The sequence below is a fragment of the Xenopus laevis genome, chromosome 1L (assembly GCF_017654675.1).
Source record: "Xenopus laevis strain J_2021 chromosome 1L, Xenopus_laevis_v10.1, whole genome shotgun sequence".
Lineage (NCBI taxonomy): Eukaryota > Metazoa > Chordata > Amphibia > Anura > Pipidae > Xenopus > Xenopus laevis.
The window spans coordinates 62,480,140-62,492,947 of record NC_054371.1 but is presented as its reverse complement, the minus strand read 5'-3'; the positions used below and the strand labels follow the sequence as shown (position 1 = coordinate 62,492,947).

General features: G+C 35.5%; 1 protein-coding gene across 2 annotated transcripts in view; it reads right to left on the bottom strand.

Moving 5' to 3' along the window:
• Positions 1–663: 663 nt before the first annotated feature.
• Positions 664–12,808, bottom strand: part of hhip.L (hedgehog interacting protein L homeolog) — an 84,750-nt gene continuing 72,605 nt past the window's right edge. The window contains exons 12-14 of one of the 2 annotated variants that reach the window (XM_018268346.2): positions 8,412–8,560; positions 6,989–7,117; positions 664–2,055 (exon numbers count right to left, since the gene is read on the bottom strand). In XM_018268346.2, the coding sequence (XP_018123835.1) occupies positions 2,051–2,055; positions 6,989–7,117; positions 8,412–8,560 (283 nt within the window). In that variant the 3' untranslated portion in view covers positions 664–2,050. 2 annotated transcript variants of the gene reach the window in all.

Below are 12,808 nucleotides of genomic sequence, written 5' to 3'. Positions count from 1 at the left end.
AACACAATGAATACGAAGTACAGAGCAGGATCCAAGAGAGAAGTCAATCAACAGGCTAGGCTCTGGACAGGCAGCGGACGTAGACAACAGGAACAGGCAGGAACACAGAATATACCACCCAGGAGCAACAAAAAAAATAGACCTTTACATTGGGCAATGTAGAATTGGCGCCTGCACCCTTAAATATTTGAATTTCGTGCCAGAACGATGACGCGACCTGCGTATATATAGCCGAGGATCAGCGAAGGATCGCTAAACCCAGAAGGACAGCGTGGACCGAAGTGGACGCAGCAGGGTCCCCACCGTGGGTGCAATGGCAAGTTCTTCACAGGTTTCTATGGGTTACTGCCCAGGTGCAAATTTACGCAGTGTTTATAAATGAATTTGTCAACCTGCACTCGACCCAAACCCGCCCCCTCCCAAACCGCACCCGGGTCGGGCCCGCTACTGCCCTCTTTTTAAAGACCCGCCCCGCAGTGACATCACAAAATGGGCGGGGGCAGGCGGAAGTCTATAAATTCCGGCACCAGAAGTACTAGGTCCCGAACCGAAGATTTTGTGCAGGAGTCGGCTCGAACGCGTGGGTTTCAGTGCCAGCCCGCACATCACTATTAACTATATCAGCATCACAGAATGGATAACAAACAGCATCTACTCAGAAAGTCCAACATGTTCAGTCTTTATTCTTAAAATAATAGTTTTTGTAAAAATGTACCAGACCCACATTAAATGCTAAGAAAATATAAATACAAGACTTTATTTGTTTGAGTCATAGAAACATGGTGAAAATTCCATTTTCCCAACACAGGAATATTTGTTAAGCATAGAATTTATATTAACTTAATTTTTCTACTGGTAGAAACTTTAATAAATGTATGATTGTGTTTATTTTACACAATTCTGCTCAGATAAATTACATTTGTGAATGAAAAAAAAAATGGCAAATCAATGGATCATTTATCCATGTATGGATAAATGGCTTCCTAAAAATGGTAGTGTTAGTAATACATTCAATACATAGGTACTGTACAGTGAGAACATATACAGAATAAATACAAGGTATATTTGTTGGCATTAATATTTAGGATTCATTGCAGACACGGGAAGACCTATCACTAAATCATGTAAACAGTTACAGCAGACTAACAAAATGATTCCCTTTTCTTGTATAACATGTTCAAAGGGTTCAAACAAAGACAGACAACACCTAATTCGACAGCACTCACCAGCACTCACACACTGTTATTATTTTGTCTCGACTCGTAGCTGGAGCCACCATATTGTTGTTAAATGAAATCTAAAACAGGAATTACAGTCAATGTACATAAAGTTTAAAGCCTGTTAGCATTATTATTATTAAAGGTGTGTCCTTGGATGTTGGGTACAATTCTTTTGTTTTTGGTTGAAATATTTCTTAAAGGCCTATTAAATACCCAATTAAAGGTTTGCTTAAGTAATGTATCAATGCGCAGAGCTCAAGCAGTAATCAACCTCCTTAACATCCTATAGGCAATAATGCTGTAGTTTCATTTGGAGCATTCATATTGCCAACTCTCAAAGACCAGGTCTGAAAATGGAACCAGATACTGGTTGTTTGGTAAATGTGATTACAACTTGTGAAGGGCAATATGTTACACAGAACTGCGGTACTAGCAGAAATCAATTTACTCCACACTTTCTCGTATTTCCTATTATCTGTACAATAATCGTGTGTGTGCTTCCCAAAAGCAGTTGGGGAATAACCTTTGTGACCAAAGATTTGGGTCTGAATCAGTTATGCTTCTCTTTTATTTTTATAAAAAGAAAAGTAATCGGGGAATCATGGAGACCGACTTTAATAAGAATGGAGACCCATAAGTTATAGAGCAACATCATTTACATCTCACCCAAATACATAACAGGAAAATCAACATTGTAATTCAGTGACGTTTCCTATTTGCTGGGTACAAGTTAGTGCAGCCAGGAGGGTGAAGGCCTGAGGCCAAGGGGCAGGTGGGAGATAAAGCCATATTTCCTCTATGGTGGGTGAAAGAATAGGCATGAGGTGGTATCAGCCTAGAAAAAAGAGAAACATTTATAAGCTGGGGGCCACAATACATATATAGGTGTATTTTGATGCTAATTGCGTGGGTGTCAGGCATCTTAACATTGCCTTTCTAAGCTTTCTAAGTGATGCAAATAATGGGTTGCAGATAGGAACTCTGGCCACTATGGTCCAATAGCCATAAAACAAGCAGATCTGTTGCTTTGTGAGAATGGAAAGAGAAAACTTAGCAAAAAAAACGGAGAGCTAAGAGCCATACAGACTGACAGCATTTTATATCCACTGCAGAAATGTCATCCCCAGGACGTGCTGTAGCTCAAAAACACAGCAGCAAAATGTAATCTGCAGGATATTGGGTCCTGGGTATGATGATACATCTGCAGTAGTTCCAAAAGAATAAGCATTGTTCTCTGGCACAAATACAATCTTTTTGATGATGATGATGATGGCTGAACAGGAAGTGCCCATGGTGAGATCACCACAATGACCAGGAAAATAATAAAATATACAGAAAATAAAAAGAAAATCTCACCTTCCAATTTTTTGCAAATTTTTTAAACTAGGCAAATGTAGAAGAATAACGGAATTAAACTGATTGGATGTTATGGGCTGCTGGACCCTGTCAAATGTAGTCTTTATTTGAACTTAATTTTTTCTTGTGCTTTAAGAAATGATTATCTACACCCAAAGAAAGCATTAGATTGGCAACATAACATGTATTCTAATTTCCTTTCTTTTTAGTTAGATTTGTTACACCTTGATCTCTTGGCTCCTTAGGATAAATTCAGAAATATACAGTATCTCAGTAATATAATATAATATAATATACAGTATATAGAAGGAGAAATTCAGATCACAGTGTTCAATGTACAGCTCAATGATAAAGTGTGAGCCTACTTAACCGCTTAATTGTTATTTGCCAAAACATTCTTCATGAACCCAGAATAATGTTCTAACAAACAAACTGCCCTTCCATGAATCAGTAAGGATATTTAAACATAAGCAGGAACATTTACAATAAACTTAAAGTAAAAGAACATACAGGTATAGAGACATAGATGCCCCTAGGGCAAGAGAAGGCTCCTAGTGAACATTAATATTTTTTTACTAGAATAAAATCTGCAGCCAACAACTTGCTGTAAAAAGGTTTGACTATCTTTCATTTTGGGGCATGATCAGCTAAGAGTGAAGATTCACAGCACTCTATTTAATTGTATAGGAATTTTCCATATTTTTTCAAAGTCTCACTTCTGCCTCTTAATAAATACAATCATATACGCAAGTAAATGTGAATTGTGGCCGTTTCCACCCTTTGATAAATAAACCATTTTGTCAGAGTTTCCTTTTAAACTTTTAAACTTAAAGGGCAACATATCCAGTTTTGAATCTTGCTGCCCTTAATCTCTAGCCTATACAAATGTACTTAAATGATGTATAAGACAATTAGTTCGCCAAACTTTCCTACAACTAAATATATGAGCCCTTTAAAACAATTCTAGAGTATGAGCAGAAGTCCATTAAATAACAGTAAGCAAGCTGTTTTATGTAAGGACAATGGCAAGCTGACACAGTCTATTGTTATCTATTAAGAATCATTATTTGATCAAAGACCCTTTTTGTAAATGCGATGCTTATAGTGTCATTCCCTTGAGCAAATAAAGAGAAAGCAGGCTTTATTTTAATACCGTGAACGAAATCAATATTTAGTACTTGCCAGGCTGAGCCCTTTTTTCTTTTCCGGCATTATTTAATTATTGCTTATCTTTTTTTGTCAGAAATGTAAACTGTTCTACGAAACAACGTGGTTTCGTGCATTTAGATAGCTCATCTGTTGAAAGAAGTTCACATTTTATTAATGTCACCCACGTTGAATAAGAGAAAATTGGACAGCGAGGTCAATCTGCAAAACAGACGTCAAGGCTCCTTTTCTAAGTTAAGTGTTAAAACGCTGTATGGGAATTTAGTCAGTAAAATAAAGAGAGAAAGCATGAGGCATAAAGGGCTGCTATTAACCTGCAGATGCAGGCTGTTTAGTTCACTGGGGAACCTGTCACAGTGTATTGCCAATGAAGTACTCCTATGACTAAACAGGACCACCCTTTTCTGGGGTAAAAGGGCAATTTGGCCTTCATGCTTATTTTCAGTCTGATGCTTTTTTGAATTGGCTGTCAACTGAATCTACATTGTTCAACATTATGAATGCACTTTTTATTGTTCGCGGAGAATTGAATCCAGATTTCTGAGCTCATTTCCATTTTCACGTGACCGATTTAAAGAATAGATCTTTCATTAATCTTTCAATCTCAAAAATGCAATCAATTAGATAAACACAAAAAATAGGAATAATTACTTGTCGGACAAATAGATGCAGACAAGTGTGTTTTTTTTTTTTTTGGTGGTTTACATATTCACTAGGAAGCCCGGACTTAGTTGGTATTTGTAACCCACGGAAAGCGAAATGCAAAACTGCATTAAAGCCTTGGCTATTAATGGTGCTCATCTGGTTGTTCTGTTTGAATAATTTACCAGTAAATGTGTTTATGCCCTTCTAGCCTTCTGCTTTTGTTCAGTGTACATGTTACTCACTAGATGTGTAGGCAATCATTTAATCATTTCTTTCTTGCATTTAAATTCTTCGTTAGAAAAGGTGTGCTATTTTTTTGTAGAACCTTCAACTGATTGAAGGGCCAAAACATTTTTTTTTAAATTATGAAAGGCATGATTAAAATAAACATGGAAACGTTTAAAATAAGTCTTTTGTATTAGAGATAGGCAAAATAGTTTGTTTGCCTTTGCATTTCACTTCCTTCATTTCCATTCACCAAAACAGTGAAAACTCATTTTGTCGATATTAAACTATCAAAAGTACACACTAACAAAAATATGTAGTCTTGTTTACCCCCCTGTATTGAGGATGTTAAATATAGAATGTTTTGAAAATTTTACATGCTAGAGTTTTGTAGCAGTAATAAAATCAGAATAATATGATAAAGCTAATAAACAAGAATATGGAAATGAACTTCTCTGTAATTTGCTGAGTATTAAAATAAACTATGGTAATGTTAATGTTTAATGTTTTTGACTTTTAAACTTAGCCACTATAACCTTAGATGGTGGGCCATGTAAAAAGTGAAAGATGTAAATGTGTCTACAAATCAAACAAAGTTTTGTTAAATATTCTTTACATTGCTTTAAAATGTTGTAAAACTTTACACAATATGCCAAGAAAATGGCTGAAAAACATGATAAGGTTTATTATCTGACAGCTTTCTTTTATAAACATTCACAGAATAAATCTGGTGCCGCCAAATTTTGTATAATGAGTTTTGGAGATATCACATTTTACTACTTTTAAGAGCTTCTCTAAAACACATCCTTACTAAAGATCAACTTTGAGATGGTATATAGCCCTTACCACTCTGGCAGAGGCACGGACATTATTATGGGAGTGTGTTGCTCATATTTTCATCTCTAGGTTTTAAAATAAATCTTTTTTAACCATCAGTAATTTAAGAAAGCGTATTGCTCTTCCCCCGGTAAAGATGTGAATTTAATAAAGAAACAAAGAGAACTGATGTTTTCTTTGATAAAGACGCCTTATTTAAAAATCTCTTCTTTAGATTGTGGTTGTTAACATAAAATACAAGGCATTCTATTTTTATTAGTCTCTGGCTCGCTGCAAATAATCAATCGAGGATCAAATTACTCAATTTTCTTGGAATGATGGTTCATTTTCTGGTACGAATTTTGTGGAAACTAACCATTTTTCCTTGTGGTGGGTTTATTGTTCTGTTTTGAATGTTAACACAACAATTCCAGATGTAACTTGAAAGGGGTGGCAAACGCCTCCAATTTACCCCCAGAGTTTAAAGTGTGACATGGTCAGGCCCCTTGCAGTAAAAGGAGATTGATTTCAGTAAGAATTGTATGTGCATTTGAACAAACACACACAGTGAAAAAAAACCCTCAAGTTCTAAGGTAGCAGAAATGTCCCCTAACTAAGGTGGAATGTAGAGAACATCTACATTGTAAATCGCATATTGTACATAATAATTCCCTTATTCTACACTGAGGTATGTTCTCGCTGCAATATGAGACAGGACAACTGTTTTTATGTTTTAATTTATGGGAATGAAGTATATAAATATGAAGTATATTTAAATTATATGGTAAATTGCTTGTTCTCGCTTTTAAAAATATGCCCAAAATGTGATGGCAGTGGGGGCTCTGACCCCAGTAAAAAAGACTTTGACCAATATTTGTATGGCTTTACAGAATAGTAACTGATCCTCGATGGAACTGGAAAAACATCTGTTTTAATGTATTTTTGCGGAAATTTTGATACTTGGCATTTGAACAGAAATGTGGCTTTTCTATAGATGTTTATGCATAACATGTCCATATTACCCAAGGCTGGGTGCTAATTATTAGAGCTTCTCTGTAGATCTCAACTTATAGAAAGAAAAGAAACCAGGATATATACATCGATTGCAGAGACCTTTTTTCGTTTATGTCCCTCCCACATGGTGACTGCTATTAATAATACAATACTGCACTTTGATGTGAATGTCTATTGGTTTAATGTTACCTTTAAAACAATCCGATATATAATTTTGTTCACATGACCATGCTGCAGCCAGTGTTTGAAATATCAGAATGTTTAATAAATGGATATGTCTATATCTTCACACATACATATGCACTCAAATATTCATAAATTACACACACAAGCTCACCTTTATGGACAATATATTTAAATTAATAAAATAATTTTAAAACACAGGGATTTAGAGCAGAATTACAAAGTCCTTTTAGAAAATGTACATGTTTTAAAAAATAAATGCCCAGTTAGATGGATTATCCAAGCAGTCCGAGATCACTATACAATGTAGCTGGTCAGATCCAGCAAGTATGACGTCACGTCAATGATCTGATCAAGAATACCTGCCCTGGCCACTCTCCGGACGTTTCTATCCATTTGCTCACACTGTGGGCCCAAGTATCCTTTTTTACATAAACACTTGTTTGGTCTCACGCAGACGCCTCCATGCCGACACTCTGGTTCACATTTTGCTGTAACAGATACAATGGGTTTTTAATAGTAACATACAAAGCAAACCAACAACAAACAAAGGCAAAGCAAACAATTATATGCATCTCTTAAAAAACTATTTTGTAATACAGGTACTGTACAGTATGCATTATCTAGAATTCTAGGGACCTGGGATTTTCCAGATAAGAAATCATTCCGAAATTCGGATCACCATACCTTGACTCTGCTAAAAATAATGTAAACATTATAGGATTTTTTTGCCACTAATATGGATTCATGCAGCTTAGTAACCATCAAGTACAAGCAACTGTTTTATAATTATATATGAAAAAATAATTATTTTAAAAATTAGTATTCTTAGCATAAAATGCATAAAATGTGAGCAAGCCCTGCCCTAATTCAAAGCTTTCTGGAAAGCAGGTTTCTGGATACAGGGTCCCACACCTTTATTAGAGATGCATGAAGTTCATACATTTTGGATTTGGCTGAACACTGGACCCTCCACAAAATATTCTGGCAAATACTAAATCAAATCTAAAATAACTAATTTGCATATTCACAAGAAAAAAAAAAATTAGGGATGCACCAAATCCACTATTTTGGATTCGGCCGAACCCCCGAATCCTTTGTGAAAGATTCGGCTGAATACCGAACCGAATGCGAACCCTAATTTGCATATGCAAATTAGGGGTGGGAAGGGGAAAACATTTTTACTTCCTTGTTTTGTGACTAAAAGTCACACGATTTCCCTTCCTACCCCTAATTTGCATATGCAAATTAGGATTCGGCATCGGTTCGTCTGGGCAGATGGATTTGGCCGAATCCAGCTGCAAAAGGCTGAATCCCAACCCGAATCCTGGATTCGGTGCATCCCTAAAAAAAATATATAAATAGTTAATCAAAAAGTTGTATTCAATCAATTTAATGTCCAATGAATTCAGATTCAATTCATTATGTGCTATGATTCGGCAGAATACTGAACTGAATCCTGGATTACATTGAATCTCTAGTAAATTGTTTGGTTCACTGATAGTATATTTGATTAATGTATACACATTTGGAAATTAGGTCACCAAAGACCAATTCCTAGGATAAATGCAAAGAAATATCTCTGAGAAAAGTCATATTACCAATTTACTTTCAGCTAAGTGACTGCATAGTTAACTGCATTAATGGTGGCCTAGAAACTCCGCATATCTACGTACAAATAGCAATTTGGTTAACTAGTGAAAATGTTTAAATGGATTTTCCATTCAGTTACATAAAATTAACTAGCTCTGGATTTACAAAAATAAACATGTTCTCATCACTAACCAATTCTGCAGAACTCTCCTTCCCATCCTTGAGCGCAGCAGCATTTCCCTGTTGGAGTGCAGTGTCCATTTCGGCAGTGACGGGAGCACTCAGAGGCAAGTGGCTGTGCAGGCATTAGCGGACGTTTGCATTCTTCTGGAACTGTTGGTCTACATTCAGGGAAGGAAATACACAAGTTCATTTACATTGCTGGATTTCATAAACCAACAACAGAAATGGGGCTAATGTTTTGCTAACAAATTTGAATAATTTAGAGAAGTGGTTTCCAAACTGTGAAGCTGGTTTCCCGGGGGTAGGGAGAGACCAGGCTGCCTAGTTTGAGATTTGGTGAGAATATCTATTTGCTCCCATTGTTCTACTGGAAGCCTGGCTTGAGAATGAATAAGAGTGAAATTTGGAGATGTGCACATCTGCTGGCCTAGTTATTCTTCTAGCTATGACCTAATGGCTAATCTGTTACCTTGATTTTATGAGCACTGTCCAAATATTTAACCTGCAATTTAAAATTCCAACAATTTCTGAATCACATTGCATTGATGAGTTATGCTCTATGACCCTACAGTCTCTGCTAAAAGGGTATGTTCTAAGCAAACAGCAGCATTAGATAAATAGCTGTTGCACTAATGAATATTTATCAGTAACAGATGAATATTATCCACCAAACTGCTTTGTTTGTAGGCACTATGATGACTTTGGGAATAAGATGCACTGGCAATCACGCTATTATAGTGGAAGACAATTATTTACCTAAGAATTCTCTTTTCCTTGAGCTGATAATAGCTATTAATAGGATACAGATTTGTCACACCACTAATGTCATTACAAAAATGTATATAAAATGATCTAAACAATGAGCTTAGTAAGGTTTAGACTTGTGATTTGGCATCAGAAGGATAAATAACATGACTGACATTTGATTGGTTCAAAATAAAGCTGCTTAATTTTAGCATAAAAACATTAACCCTACTAAGGTGAACAAGTCCAACCATGAACATATTATATTTATAATTATATTTGTGAAGTAGTGTTTCAAGTTTTGATAACTAACCACAAACAAAACAGTTTAGACAATCCCAAACTAAACACTCTTGTCTGGATAACAGGCAAAAATAAAAAAAGAATTCCTGGCACATTATAAATCAAACCACAATAAAAAGCTGCAAAGAGCCAATAACCTGGTACCATATAACCTTATGCACAGAAGAACATCTACATTCTAATGCAATACTTGAAACAGCCCCAAGAATAACATAACTTTCTAGCTGCATTCAGATTTATTTCATTTCTCTATTACAGCCAGTTTAACTGCAGCTCTTTTACTTACTTCCTTGTCTAGATTGAAGCTCCACCCTCATTTGCTTTCTGAGCATGCCTGTCTCAGATGTGCCTACTGGGCATGCTCACTGCCTCTGCTCCAATCAATCAGGCATGCACGTTGGACAACTATTTCAGGTTGTCATAGTTGGAGACAGAAGGAGTGCTCAGAAAGAAAAGGGACAGAGCTTCACACTAGACTAGACAGTAGCTAAAAAAACTGTGGTTGACCTAACTGTAATAGAGAAAATATAATAAATTTGAAGGGAACATGATATGATTTCATAGACAATGTGGAACCACAAATTGTCCTTAGATTTTTATCCCCCAATATTATATTTATTATAACACATATTTAGTAAGGCCTTGGCACATTTGACTCCACAATATATGTCTTGTAGGACTCAATAAGTTATTGTTGCAATATTTTATACACCTATTACATTCATAAACATCGGTATTGTGTGTATGAAATCCCAGGTATATTTTAGGTTTAAATAATGTCTTATAGTGAGAGAGCTAAGTAGCCTAAAGCAAATATTGCTCTAGCCTGAAACAAACTGTGCCAAAATAAACACAGTGTTATAGAGCGGCCATGCACCAGTTGAAGCCTATTTTATAAGTGTGCATGGTTTATAGCTATTTCAATATATAAGTTGCCCTGCATACATTCACATATTTTAAAAGGCTTATAAATAATTGCACCTGTGATCCAGATCAGTTAGAAATTAAATATACAGTCAGAGCTTTTCCATAAACATGACCACCTTAATACCTTTACAATTACCAGATTTTTGCTTTTAAATGCTGAGAAAACGGCATCACATCATAAAACTGCACAGCTAACTACCAATGTTCCATCAAATAAATAGGTTTTCATATTTAAACTGTGCCTTATTATTCTGTTTAATACATCTATACCTAATAATGAGATCTTAAGCTCTAATGTAATAAAGTTGGATTTTTCCTTGCACACAATTAACAAGTTAAGATAATAAATGGCAATTTCTTAATATGAACATTGGCATGTTCTTGTGTTGTTTCCACTGCACCAATATAAAATTATGATCACTGCAAGTTGTTACAATGTTTGACATTATATAATTATTATCTAGAATGCAGTTTGTATTCATAAACTCAACAACGCTGCTAGTTCCTTTAACAACCGACAGCAGCTTGCTTATCAAATGTTCCAGCAAATGATTTCTGCTAGTTTGCACCATTTTGGTTTTTCAAATTCCAGCACTGATACTGGAGCTGGATTAGGTTGGGGTAAATAATATGCGTTAAATGTATAATAATCGGTTGTGGCAGACGTTGTAGCACTGGATATACCTGTAAATTACTAAGGACATGAATAGAAAGTGACAAAATAAAAATAAATTTGTAGCCTTATAGAGCATTTGTTACTAGATGGGGGTCAGGGACCCCTTTTGAAAGCTGGAAAGAGTCAGAAGAAAAAAGCAAATAATTAAAAACTACAGAGAAGAAAACATAAAGGCCAACTGAAAAGTTGCTTAGAATTAGCCATTAAATGTACTAAAAGTTAACTTAAAGGAATTGTTCAGTGTAAAAATAAAAACTGGGTAAATAGATAGATAATGTATAAAGACTGGAGTGACTGGATGTGTAACATAATAGCCAGAACATGACTTCCTGCTTTGCAGCTCTTTAGGTTTCCTCTGATTAGTTGCAGGCAGTAGTGAATCAGCGACTTGAGGGGGGCACATGGGTCATAACTGTTGCTTTTTAATCTGAGCTCAATGCTATGGATCAAATGCAAACTCACTGAACAGTTAAGTCCCATGTTGCTCCCCTTAAAGTCGCTGACTAACTCAGAGACATCCAGTCACTCCAGTCTTTATATATTACATTTTTGGCTAACTAACTATATTAGAAACATTTTTTATTTTGTACAGCCTATCTATTTACCCAGTTTTTATTTTTGTACTGAACTGTTCCTTGGTGAACAGCCCCTTTAAGATCAAGGTGCAGTACTATAAAGGACATGGGAACTTGTACATGAGGCGTACATTTTAGGGATTTGTATCTCGAGAATACATGCAGGTCTGCCATATTTTATGACATGCTAAAAAACACTTTTTGGATTTATTTTCTAAGGAGGACGTGGTAAAAAAGTTTACTAAAAAAAATATTTAAACTTACATAAACCCAATAGGATTGTTTTGCCACCAATATGGATCAATTATATCTTAGTTAGGATCAAATCATAATAATCCTTAAAGGGTTCACCTTTAAGTTAACTTAGTATGTTATAGAATGGCCAATTCTAAGCAACTTTTCAAACGGCCTTCATTATTATTATTTTTTTTAAATTCTTCTGGCTGTTTCCAGCTTTCAAATGGGTGTCACTGACCCCATCTAAAAAACAAATTTATTGTTATTGCTACATTGTATTACTCATCTTTATATTCAGGTCCTCTCCTATTCATAATTCAGTCTCTCATTCAAATCAAGGCATGGTTTGCATGGTAATTTGGACCCTAGCAGCCAGTTTGATGAAATTGCAAACTGCTGAATAAAAAGCTAAATCACTCAAAAACCAAAAATAATAAAAAATCTAACTCCAACTGCAAACTGTATTAGAATATCACTGTCTATGTCATATTAAAATGTTATTTAAAGGTGAACAACCCCTTTAATAATGTGAATTATTTTTTTTTAAAATGGAGTCTATGAAAGATGGCCATCCTGTAATTTGGAGTTTTCTGGATAATGGGTTTCTCAACAGCAGATCTCATACCTATACTATGGAAGCATTACTGAATATTTTAAGAGTATACAATATCAGGCAGTCGGGGTGATGGTGGGAGTTATAGATTAACAACATCTGCTGGGTTGTAGCTTGGATTTCCTTTATTTATGTAATCCAGCCCCATCAGGTTAGTTGTAAAAAGGATCTTTTTCTTGAAGCACTGTTACTGTGGCTCCTGAGAGCTTCAACTGTTACGCCTTTTTATCTAAAGCAACAAAAATAGCCCATGTATCGAATGAATTAACGTATGGTCCATTTGCCATGACCTTTATTCCCATGAAGTTATGTCATGTTTGCAAATCCTTGA